General features: G+C 34.8%; 2 protein-coding genes across 2 annotated transcripts; one reads left to right on the top strand and one right to left on the bottom strand.

The window, feature by feature from the left end:
* Nucleotides 1-1,023: 1,023 nt before the first annotated feature.
* Nucleotides 1,024-2,102, bottom strand: LOC139848875 (uncharacterized). Its single transcript, XM_071838561.1, has one exon. The coding sequence runs from the start codon at nt 2,014-2,016 to the stop codon at nt 1,024-1,026; it is 993 nt and encodes a 330-aa protein (XP_071694662.1). The 5' UTR covers nt 2,017-2,102.
* A 451-nt stretch (nt 2,103-2,553) lies between these two features.
* LOC139848874 (uncharacterized) lies at nt 2,554-3,015 on the top strand. The gene has a single exon (XM_071838560.1). The coding sequence runs from the start codon at nt 2,554-2,556 to the stop codon at nt 3,013-3,015; it is 462 nt and encodes a 153-aa protein (XP_071694661.1).
* Nucleotides 3,016-13,250: the final 10,235 nt, after the last annotated feature.

The following is a 13,250-nucleotide window of genomic DNA, read 5'->3' as shown; positions in this document are numbered from 1 at the left end:
ATCCCTATTGATATGTGTCACAATCACAACTCGATCCACATCAAATTGAGAAATGAAGTCTTTACATGCTTAAAGTAGTGGCTAACTAATATTTACTACCATGATTTTTAGTTGAAACCCAAAGATATTCGGTTAGTTCGTTGATTTAGCCATAAACATCAGACTTTCGGGGTGTGACGGACACGCGACTCCCGCATCTCGTGGGATATGGATCATGTGTATTGGTTATGGTTTTCCCTGCCGAAGACGTCACAAACAACTCGCCTCACACCGAATTGAGAAAGAACGTTTGAGTATTTTATAAGCTTAAAATAGTGACTAATTATGTCTCGGCCATCAGGAAGTTGAGTAGTGACCAATCAACGTCAAGATTGTTCAACAAATACCTAATACAATCTAGACTTAGAACAATGATTATAAGGTTCAAATAAGTTTAAAACGGTGTTAGCTACAAACAAATGAATAAACCAGAATTCGGCTTTGAACCGTAATAATCAAGATACATCTATTCAACGCTTTGCACACTCAAAATTTAACTTAATATTTGCTGATTATCATATTTAACATATAAATTGACCATATTACATATATCTTCATCGTCATCAAATCGGCAAACAAATCACAAATGCAAGTATCTATCAAAATTACTGTTTTGATCTGTTTCATGAGACTCGATTCCGTAACCTGTTGGTTGATGGGGCAACTCAGATACCGCAACGTATCAACATTAGATTCAAACTAATACAATGAACAAAAAAAGTACTAACATCTTTTGATCCATCATATCTATATCTACTCACCATAATACAAACACAAGAACACAGCCAAGATTCAAAACATTGTATACAAATAGCAGACTTACATTCATCAACATCAACATATAAATTTAAACTAAACTCATACTAATCTTTATTCAGCAAAAACAAAACATCAAGAATCACATTGTATCTCTAACATACATTCAATATCAAACCATCTTCATCAAACTACCTCTTCATAATGCTAACAAACACCTTGATCATCTTAATGGTTAGATCCATAACCATTGACCATCGTATCCGACCCCACAACGCCACTCTTCTCAACCACCACATTTCCCACATCGTCATCATCATCGCTATCCAACGTAAACCGACCCTGACCATGACCCAAATCCAACTGCTGCATCTCAGCTCCAATCGGCTTATACTGCATCATCGACTCATTACTCACACCGTACTTTCTACTAACCAAACTATACACCCCAGCAACAAAACACACAACTAACGCAAGATGCACATTAAACTGCAACGTAGCAATCGCTCTAGCTCGATGAAACTCTGGATGTCCTTTACACCTAATCGTAAAATTCCCTCTACTTTTTTCCTTCATAAAACAACCATCAGTTATCGAATTCGAGTAAAACGAAAACCCCATTTGAACAAACCACATCCCTTGTAACACCAACCCAACTCCCCGCCCTAATCGCGAATAACTATACCCCAAATTCGACGTTCTTAACTCGAGTAAAGTTGAAACAATGCATACAGTTATTGGAACTAATAATAAATCATAGTATCTATTCTCAATTCCATCTGAATCTTTTTTCTGAATGTAAAATAAAAAAAACTCTTCAACAAAACCGAATAAACAGAGTACGTTAAGTATTTGCGACGGAATTTGAAACGAATTATTTAGGTTTGTTAAAATACCTAAAATTGAAAAGAGGAAAAACAAAGCAGAAATTGAAATTACTTCTAGCTGTAAAACGACGCCGGTTTGGTCGTGTGATTTTAGGGCATCGGTTAATGAAATTAACGAATTTGAGATGAATAAGAAAGAGATTAAGGAGATTGTGAAGTAGATTAATGAAGTTATGAAAGCGGGATTTGGTTTTGATTGGGATTGAGATTGTGATGACGTAAGCGGTGGTGATGAGATTTGTTTTAGGGTTTGAGAAGTTGAAACGATGGATTCGGATGCTCCGATTAGGAATAAACCGGTACCGCCGATCATGTAAGTGAATAACCCGGCCATTGTTATCGACGTTTGTGAAATTTTGATTTGATCCGAGTTTTAATTGTTTGATTTTCTGTTTGTAATAAAAATTGGTATGAGTAATAGTTGAGAGAGTCAAAGTCAAATATGGAAGGAAGGAAGATGCACGTATAAGTTATGAATGTGTATTTTGCTTTTGCGAGGTCGTATTGTCCAAGTCGTTATGGGTCGGTTTCTCTTGGGGTTCACTGTTAAAAATGATAGCTTTACAACTTATACCTATTCTAAGACCACCACTATCGTTAGTTACCCGTCCGTTACCCGCACATTACCCGTCATTACCCGTAACTAACCATAGGCACGGGCTCGTTACCCGCTTTAGTTACCCGCATTCACCATGGATTTAACGGAAGTTTTAAGTTTAGTTATAGAAATTGTGGGTCCAGTGACTTTTTATTGTTGGACTTGATGCTTTATTGCTTGTACGTTATATATTAAGAGGAGTATTGTTTTAGCCATTATAGGGAGTGTTTAATTATGAGTTAGTTATAGGATATTGGTGTTGATGTGGCGCTGATGTGGAAGATTAAGATGATGAATAGTTTAGTGGACATTCCTTTGGGTGGGAGGAAATTTACTAGGGTTAGTGATGATGGGATGAAAATGAGTAAGCTAGATAGATTCTTGGTTTCAGACGACTTTCTTAACCTTTGGACCGATCTAAAAGTGGTGGCTTTAGATAGAAGTGTATCGGACCATTGTCCTATTTCGTTGTCGGATGGTGAGGTGGATTTTGGGCCTAAACCGTTCAAAATCTTTGATGATTGGTTCGTGGTTGAGGGTATTGACAAGGTTATTGCCGATTCTTGGTCTGGTCCAATGGGGGGTAACCGGAAAGATTGCGTTTTTCGTAACAAGTTAAAAAGATTAAAAGGTGACCTTAAAGAATGGAGTAAAGTTCACTTTGGTAAGCTTGATAGTGAGATTGAGTCGGTTAAAAAGGTAGTAACGGATCTTGAATTGAAAGCTGAAGTATGATGTTTGAATGATGAAGAGCGAGCTAAATGGCTAAACTCGAGAAAAACATGGATGGAAAAGGAAAAAATTAAGACAGGGATGCTAAAGCAGAAAGCCCGTGTTCGATGGATGATTGATGGAGACGAAAACTCAAAATATTTCCATAATTCCTTAAAGAGAAAATATAATAAAAACAACATCCGGGGGATTAATGTTAACGGGTCTTGGTGTGAAAATCCTAATACAATCAAAGAAGTTGCTTTCAACCATTTTAAGAGCATTTTCGAGGTGCATAATTCGGATGGACCAAGCCTTGAAGGGCTCTTTTCTGAATCGATTACATCAGCGGATAATGAGCTCTTAGAAGCTCACTTCACGGAAGAGGAAATTTGGGAATCGGTCAAATGTTGTGGTAGTTCGAAGGCCCCTGGACCGGATGGGTTCAACTTTGGTTTTTTCAAAAAGTTTTGGTCCATAATCAAAGATGATTTGGTAGGTGCAATCAACTGGTTTTGGGTTTTTGGTGAGTTTTCAAAGGGTTGCAATGCTTCTTTTGTTTCCCTTATTCCGAAGAAATCGGATCCGCTGAGTTTTAGTGATTATCGTCCGATTAGTCTTATTTGCAGTTATTATAAAATTATCGCGAAAATGCTGTCCTTGAGAATTCGTAAAGTGGTACCTCGTCTTGTAGGGATGGAACAAAGTGCGTTTCTTGGGGGTAGATATATTCTTGATGGTGCGTTAGTTGCTAATGAAGTGGTCGAAGATCTTAAACGAAACAAAAAGCACGGCCTAATTTTTAAGGTAGACTTCGAGAAAGCCTTTGATTCGCTTAATTGGGATTATCTTCTTGAAGTGATGAAATGTATGGGGTTCGGTACCAAATGGTGCAAGTGGATTTCCTCGTGTCTTAAATCGGCTACAATCTCCATTCTCATAAACGGGTCTCCGACAAGTGAGTTTAATCTTAAAAGGGGCGTTCGCCAAGGTGATCCTTTATCGCCTTTTCTTTTTATTATTGCAGCGGAGGGACTTAATATCCTAACGAAAGTGGCGGTTGAGAGAGGGATGTATAAAGGGGTGGAGGTGGGTAAAGATAAAGTCGTCATCTCCCATTTGCAATATGCGAATGATACGATTTTTTTTGGCGAATGGAGTAGACGTAATGCGCGAAATTTAATGTACTTGTTGGAATGTTTTGAACAGGCTTCGGGGTTGAAGGTTAATTATAATAAAAGTCAATTATTTGCGATAGGCATTAGTAATGATAATGTGGAAGCTCTTGCGTCTTGGTGTTCGTGTCTCGGCGGTCGATTGCCTTTCATGTATTTGGGTATTCCCGTGGGTAATAGGATGAAGAAATTGAATGATTGATCCCCGGTGATCGAGAAATTTAACAAGAGGTTAGCGGATTGGAGAGCAAAAATGATTTCTTTCGGTGGACGGTTAACTTTAGTTAAGTCGGTTCTCTCTAGCCTACCTCTCTATTACTTCTCGCTCTTTCGTGCCCCTACTTGTGTGCTTAATTCTCTCGAGAGTGTGAGACGGAATTTTTTTTTGGGCGAGACAGGTTCTAATTCTAAAATGTCATGGGTTAAGTGGGAAAAAATTCTTCTTCCTCACGAAGAAGGAGGTTTAAATATTATGTCCTTAAAAAGTAAAAATTTGGCTCTTCTTTGTAAGTGGTGGTGGAGGTTTAAAACCGAAACTAACACTTTGTGGGTCACTGTTATTCGTAGCATTTATGATTCTAATGGAGGTCTTGTACTTGGTAACGGACTTGCCCGGAATCCAAACGCTAGCCTTTGGAATTCTATTTGTGATGCAGGAAAACATGTGGACGGGTTAGGGATTTCTTTCTCTAATTCTTTCATATGCTCAATCGGGGATGGGAAAAGCACTTCTTTTTGGGATGACATTTGGGTGGGGAACGCAAGCTTTAAGGACAGATTCAAAAGACTACACAGGCTAGAGATCGACAAAGATATCAACATCAGTAGCAAAATCGAAGAATTTAATGGAGATGGGCTCGGCAATTGGGCCTATCCACCGATGGGCCGAACGAATAGCGAACTAAATGAGTTACGTGATACTGTTCGGAACTTGCAGGTGACCGAAGGTAAATGATAATGCTAAAAACGAACACATATTTCATAGCATTATCCCTCAAGAAAGACAAGATTTTAGTTGCAATTGTTCTAATTTCAAGTAATTATCGTTTAAATAATAAAAGGTGAAGACAAAAGACAGATTCGACGATTTGAAGACGCAAATGACCAAAAAGCTCAAATGTACAAGATACAATCCAAGTGGTTCAATTTATTGATGAGAAACGTCTAAAAATTACAAAAGTACAAGCTGCAAAACGCAAAGTACAAGATATTAAATTATACGAAAAGGCGTTCGAAAATCCGGAACCGAGACATGAACCAACTTTCAACGCTCGACGCAACGGAGCTGAAAGTACAAGTCAACTATGCACAAGAATATAATATAATATTTAAATAATTCATAATAAGAATAATAATAAATAATAAAAAGTTGTTAATTGAGCATAGTTAAGGGGTCATAAGTGAAAATTTCAATTCAATATTTGCCTATAAAAGCAACGCATTCGGAGGCTTTCAGAATATACTTTTTTTCAATCTTTCTTTCTCTTTATGTAATATATATTTATAATTATAATTTTAATTAAGATTAATAATAAGTTATGGTTTAGTTGGGTTATTGTAAGAAATGTTTTACGGGTTTTAAGTCGGAACTCTGTCCGTGTAACGCTACGCGAAAATAATCACTGTAAGCTATGTTCTTCCTTTTTGAATTAATGTCTTGTAACTAAGTTATTATTATGCTTATTTAAGTCGAAGTAATCGTGATGTTGGGCTAAATATTAAGACGGGATTATTGGGCTTTGGACCATAATTAAGGTTTGGGCAAAAGACCGACACTTGTGGAAATTGGACTATTGACTATTAATAGATGGAGGGTATTGTCTAATTGAGTGACAACTCATTGGAGTCTGTCAAACCTATCTTCAAATTAATTAACCTAATAATTAATAATGATTATGGTTGTCCTATTTAGTGATGTTCATATGGAATCTGTTATAATCATTTAATTAATCAATTGGGTTGGGTAATTAATTATTCATTCTGATCAAGTGGATGAATTAATATTCATAAACTAATTAAAACAGGGGTGGATTACATACAGTGATAACTGGTGTAATTATTGACAGAAGTGATAACTGCGTCACAGTTTAAATCCTTAATTAATTGGAATATTTGACTTCGGGTATAGGGTAATTTGACGAGGACACTCGCACTTTATATTTATTACCGATAGACTATTATGGACAAAAACCAGATAGACGTATCAAATAAACCAGGACAAAGGACAATTAACCCAGGATAATAAATTAAAATCAAAACATCAAACATCATGATTACAGAAGTTTAAATAAGCATAATTCTTTTATTTTATATCTCATCGTACTTTTATTTACTGTCATTTTATTTATTGTCATTTTAATATTGTTATTTATTTTACGCACTTTAATTATTGTCATTTATCTTTATGCTTAAAATATAAAATCGACAAACCGGTCATTAAACGGTAAACCCCCCTTTTTATAATATTACTACTTATATAATTATATATATTTTATATAAATATAGTTGTTAAAAATATAGTACGTAATCACTAGCTCCCTGTGGAATGAACCGGACTTACTAAAAACTACACTACTCTATGATTAGGTACACTGCCTATAAGTGTTGTAGCAAGGTTTAGGTATAATCCATCCGTAAATAAAAAATAAAACTTGTGTAATATTTCGTCGTAATTCGTAGTAAAATATAATAGTATTTCGTACACCACCTCGCACATCATCAAGTTTTTGGCGCCGCTGCCGGGGAGACTTTTTTGTGTGTTTACGGGGTATTTTAGGTATTTAAGTAGTTAAGTAAGATTGTGTAAAAAAATTTAATTTTTAGATAATTTTAATTAGGATTTAATAATTAAAACAGAAAAAGAAAGAAAATACTAATAGATTCTAACCCATTTACTAGTTATATATGTATACTCGTGTGTTCAAGATGCTTGATGTTGCTTAAATATAATCGAATTACTAGTTTTAATACTAATATATATACTTATCAAGTTTGATTTTTACAAGTATGTTCATTCATTATCAAGTTTGATAATAGCTTAGTGGTAACTGGTTGTTAGAATAATTTCAATTGGAGTAGGTAGCAAAGAAACTACCAAATCCACCTCATTAGGTAATTTTTAATTGTGGGTTTGTTAAAAGAAATCTTCTTTTATTGTTTAGTGATATTAAAATAACTTATTAATTTGTCGTTCTAAAAATACTAGTACCGACACCATATGTGTTTTGTATCTTAATTTACTTTAGAGAATTAGAGTATTTGAGTTTTAGGAATAAGGATGGGTATGAAAATGATAAAACTGTTTTAAGATTATAACCTTTTCAAAATGGAATCAACATTTTGGTATACCTATTAAAATCTAACTAGGTGTTCATTTAGTATAGTTACAAACGTAACATATTTTGTGTAAAAAAAATAAAAAATTCGAGTGCTATCTGACACGACCTGCAACTACAATTTAATTATATTAAATATGTTGGGTCAGTAAGGTGATTGGAATTAAAAGAATAGAAAAAGCAAAGCAAGTGTAGATAAATATATAAGTTGGGACATGAGGGTGACATCCCTTTTTGACTTTGATCATGTGAAACAAAAGAAAAATTAAAGGGAGTGATTTGCTACTAGTCCATGTGTACATGAATTAGAGGAGAGAATTGAGAAAGCAATTGCGTGCATCGGTGTGGGTCGATATAAAAAAAAAAAAAAAAAAAAAAACCTTGACCGATGGACACTGTTGTGTAAAATATTCACATGATATGTAAGGGTAATTGAACTAAACCATGAAAACGAAATTTAAATGAACATTAAATATATATAATTTTTCTTGTGCAATATTTTCTTAAATATCAATCATTGAACAAAACCCGTCTTAATATTCTAGCATTATATAACTACGTTCAATGAACATTAAATATCAAGTGTCGTTCTACCATTAAATATTGTAAATTTATTATTCACTTGGAGTAATTTTTCCTTAGTTTTAAGTCTAATATTTTGCCGTAGTTTATTTTTATTTCTAGATTTCTAAGCTTTGCCGTAAAATTCCTTAAGTGCTTTTTCTTTAGATTAAGATTTAGGTGCTTTAGAATTTTGCGACGCTGTTTATAAATTTTAGTACCTCTTATTTTTCGACGCGCTACTTTCTTATTTTTATTTTTCGACCTTTTATTTTATTTTTTTCGACGTTTTTCGACGCGCTTCTTTTTCTTTCTCATTTCTACGCTCTAGTTTATAGGACATAGAATTTTCTATTTCTTCTCTAAAATTTCAAACGAAAAATTATTTTAAGTGGTTGAATTGATAGACATCCAAATTTTCTGGTTCGTAGTAATAGTTGGATTTGTTAGTGGCGAGTTGTGGGCTTCCGATTTAAAGGGTCCTGGCTACCTGCTGCATCTATTGGCTATTCGAAACGTGGGCAAAATCAGAAAAGTCTATTAATTTGATAACTTATATAATTTTTATTTTTATAACTAATAGGATATTCAGTGAATGCACCGAGCAAAATGTTCACCACTTTTCATACGTTCACCACCTGTAACTCGATCAAGACATCTAGCCAATATTGCCGCTGTTGATTTTTCTTTAGAATCATCATCCAGTCGAACAAATACTCCAATTCAAATTTTCGACAATCCATCTTTTGAACCCGACTTCACAACTGAGAATCCGGAGGATATTCAAGGACAATTCCAAGATCATGAACCACTAATCATTCCTCCTGAACCACAAATCGTTAAATCAGAATCTTTTATTGATTCGAATTCAACAAATTCAAAAATAGAAATAACGGAACCTCAAAGCATGGAAGACCGAATGAGAGCCATACGCACGGGCCAAGGTCACGCCATTAATCAGCCAGGTGTTAGAGCATCAGATTTTGAAATCAAAGGGCAAATCCTACACATGATCACCAATCAGTGCCAATTTGGTGGTACAACAAAAGAAGATCCAAACGAACATCTTCGAACTTTTAATAGGGTTTGTAATCTATTTAAAATCCGAGAAGTTGAGGATGAAACTATTTATCTTATGTTGTTCCCATGGACTTTAAAGGGAGAAGCCAAAGATTGGTTAGAATCGTTACCTGAAGGAGCGATTGACACATGGGATGTTTTAGTTGAGAAATTTCTTCAAAGATTCTTTCCGGCATCTAAAGCCGTGAGACTTCAAGGAGAAATTGCCACGTTCGTGCAAAAGCCAAATGAAACGTTATATGAGGCTTGGACAAGATTCGGAAGGATGTTGAGAGGATGTCCTCAACACGGTCTAGATACTTTTCAAATAGTACAAATCTTCTATAAAGGCGTCGACGTCGCCATACGAAAATACATCGACACAGCAGCTGGTGGTTCCATTATGAAGAAAACCGCAACCGAAGCTCACAAGATCATTGATAACACAGCCTCCCACTCTCATGAGTGGCACCAGGAAAACGATATTTTCCATTCATCTAAAGCGGCTAGAGCCGATTCTAGCCATAACTTTGATTCTGTTTCCGCAAAAATAGAAGCTTTCGAGAGATGAATGGAAAAGATGACTAAAGATATTCACGCAATACGAATCAGTTGTGAGCAATGCGGAGGACCACACTTAACGAAAGATTGTCACATCGAACAAACAATGGAACAACGTGAGAATGTTTCCTACATGAACCAAAAGCCGGAAAATAATTATCAACCGCCAAGGCCAAACTTCAATCGAAATCAAAACATTCTTTACAATCCAAAAGGACTCGACAATAACTCGTACAACCAACAAGGTCTGAATAACCAACCAACTCAAAACAACACTTTCAATCAACAAAGACCTGGCTTGTATAAACCACCACAACAAACTGAAGAGAAAAAGTCAAATCTGGAAGAAGTGGTATTTAAGCTAGTTGAATCGCAAACACAATTTATTGAAACTCAAACCCAAACGAATGAGAGGTTTGATCAGTCATTTAGAACTCAACAAGCTTCCATTTTGAATCTAGAAAAACAAGTAGGTACTCTTGTTAGATTGATGAGTGAAAGGGAACAAGGAAAGCTACCGAGTAATACTGAAGTAAATCCTCGGAATGAGAATGTTAATATGGTGTCAACAAATTCTGAAAAACCAACACCAGAAGATGGGAAGGTTTTAGATGTGAGTAACAATGAAGAAGTTACACCACCACCACCCGAGTATGTAAAGCCAGTGGTGGCACCATACAGACCACGTATCCCGTTTCCAAGAAAAGGAGTTGAGTATGAGCAAGTAATAGGAAATAAAGTTTGTGATACCTCTGGAAAGAAGAAGAAGAATAAGAAAGTACAAGAAACAAAACTCGTAAAAGTAAACCCAGTGAAGACATTTCCACCAAAACCTCCACCTAGGGTAGGTGATCCGGGTGAATTTATTGTTCCTTGTCTACTTAGTGATTGTGTCATGTATGACGCACTAGCAGATTTAGGTGCAAGTGTGAGTGTTATGCCTCTTTCATTATATAAGAGATTAGGTGTAGGTGAGTTAACTCCAACGGATATGAGTGTTCGACTCCTTGATCAAATCATTAAGCATCCAGTTGGAATTGCTGACAACCTACCTGTTCAAGTAGGTAATTTAACCTTTCTAGTCGAATTTATTGTCATTGACATAGAAGAGGACTCAAACGTTCCTCTAATTTTAGGTCGACCATTCTTAGCGTCCACCGGGGCGTTATTTGATGTAAGAAAGGGTAGAATGACACTTAGTAATAATGAGAAATCGATCACCTTTATGATTCGAATGTCTAAATCTCCACCAACCAAAACCGTTGAACCAGCAAAAACGATTGGTAAGAACCATGTTGTTTTACCAACTCCAACAGTAGTGCTTAACAATAATAAAACGCCTAAGTGTGGGGAAAATGAAACAACACCTAATGATGAACTGATAACAAAGAACCCCGTTGTTTATACGAAATTAAATGACCCCGTTATTAACAGTTCAATGAAGAAACTTTTTAAACGGGTTTATGATGCTAGAAGTAAGGGGAACTTTAAGTTATGTAACCGGTTAGTATCCAATCTGTCGCCTAAAGAAAAAGCGAAACTAGTTAAATTTGTGGATATTACGGAAGAAGCTGGTCACTGGCTTAAAGCAAAAGTCACGGATATGCAAGTTGATTATGGTCCAAGAGAAATTGACGATGAAGTTAATCACAATTTCGACACCACAACTACCTAAGTGTGGGGAGATTCAAATGTTATAAAAAGAAAATGCTGTCTAGAGTTAGTTGTTCTGTTCTCGTGTAGTTCTGAGAATGGAATCCGATTGGTCTTTTCCACTAGCAGACACTAAAGAACTAGTTTTCTCCCACCATTCTGAAATATTTTTTGTTTTGTAGGTTTTATATGAAATTAATACGCTTTTCTTAAATTTAAGTTTTTTGTGTTTTTTTTAAAACAAAAATTTACTTTATTTCATTAAGTTTTAAAAAAAGTGATTTCTAAAATTCGTCGTGAGTTGAACACTAGGTCATAGAATCGAAATTGCTTTACCCAAGGGCGGGGCGACAAATTTTGTTATCATTATTTTTAATTTTATTGATCTAATGTATGCCAAAAATATTATATGAATGTGGGGTAATATACCCAACTTCAAAAATATGTATATATGTTTGTATTTTATCATATACACAAGGTAAAACAACGCACTTTCAAAGACTGTCATTAAGTTCAGCAAAAAGTACTAATTTTGACGACAAGACGCAAAATATCAAATGTGAGATAACAACAATATGTTTGCAAACTGGGTATTTTTAATCATTTTCCTATGCTAATCACCCTCATAAATTTAAATTTTTACTGATTTCTTGCAAATGAGGGCATTGCAAGATCTCAAGTGTGGGGAAGGGTTATAAATTCTCTCGGATTTACACTTAGTTTAATTGCCAAATTTTGTGAAAATTTGAAAAATTTTCAATTAAATGAACTCAAAATCATGTTTATACATATTTATGAACGATAAAAATAGGTGTTAATACCGAAATTAGTGTTACCTCGGAAAGGACATAAATTGAGAAACAACCCAAAACGCTTGAATTCATTTAAAATGGAATAGAGGAGAATAAAAAGGCAAAGAAAAGAATAAATAAAAGCTAAGTATGGGAAGATGATAATGCTAAAAACGAACATATATTTCATAGCATTATTCCTCAAGAAAGACAAACTTTTAGTTGCAATTGTTCTATTTACAAGTGAGATTTGTTTAAATAATAAAGGTGAAGACAAAAGACAGATTCGACGAATTGAAGACGCAAACGACCAAAAAGCTCAAAAGTACAAAAGACAATAAAAAAAGGTTCCAATTATTGACAAGAAACGTCTCGAAATTACAAGAGTACAAGATTCAAAACGCAAAGTACAAGATATTAAGTTGTACGCAAGGACGTTCGAAAATCCAGAACCGGGACCAGAGTCAACTCTCAACGCTCGACGCAACGGACTAAAAATTACAAGTCAACTATGCACATAAATATAATATAATATTTAAATAATTCTTATAATTATTTAATATATTATATTTATATTTAAAACCGTCGGTAAACAAAGAGCCAAGCTTGTGTGAGCTGTAAAAGTAAACTCCGCGACTCGCGGAGTTTGAAGGCCAAAATGGCCGCGAGTCGCGGAACCCCAATTTCAGAAACTCCCTATAAAGCTCGCGCATTCTGATCGTAAAAAATAATCTTTTTCTTCTCCTCATTCATACGTAAAATATATATATATATTTATAATTTATATTTTAATTTTAATTATAATTCTAATAATAAGGGTATGTTAGCGAATGTTGTAAGGGTGTAAGTCGAAATTCTGTCCGTGTAACGCTACGCTATTTTTAATCATTGTAAGTTATGTTCAACCTTTTTACATTAATGTCTCGTAGCTAAGTTATTATTATGCTTATTTAAAACGAAGTAATCATGATGTTGGGCTAATTATTAAAATTGGGTAATTGGGCTTTGTACCATAATTGGGGTTTGGACAAAAGAACGACACTTGTGGAAATTAGACTATGGGCTATTAATGGGCTTTATATTTGTTTAACTAAATGATAGTTTGTTAATGTTAATATAAAGAT

The sequence above is a fragment of the Rutidosis leptorrhynchoides genome, chromosome 5 (assembly GCF_046630445.1).
Source record: "Rutidosis leptorrhynchoides isolate AG116_Rl617_1_P2 chromosome 5, CSIRO_AGI_Rlap_v1, whole genome shotgun sequence".
Classification (NCBI taxonomy): domain Eukaryota; kingdom Viridiplantae; phylum Streptophyta; class Magnoliopsida; order Asterales; family Asteraceae; genus Rutidosis; species Rutidosis leptorrhynchoides.
Note: the sequence above shows the minus strand (reverse complement) of the source record. Positions and strands in the feature narration are given on the sequence as shown.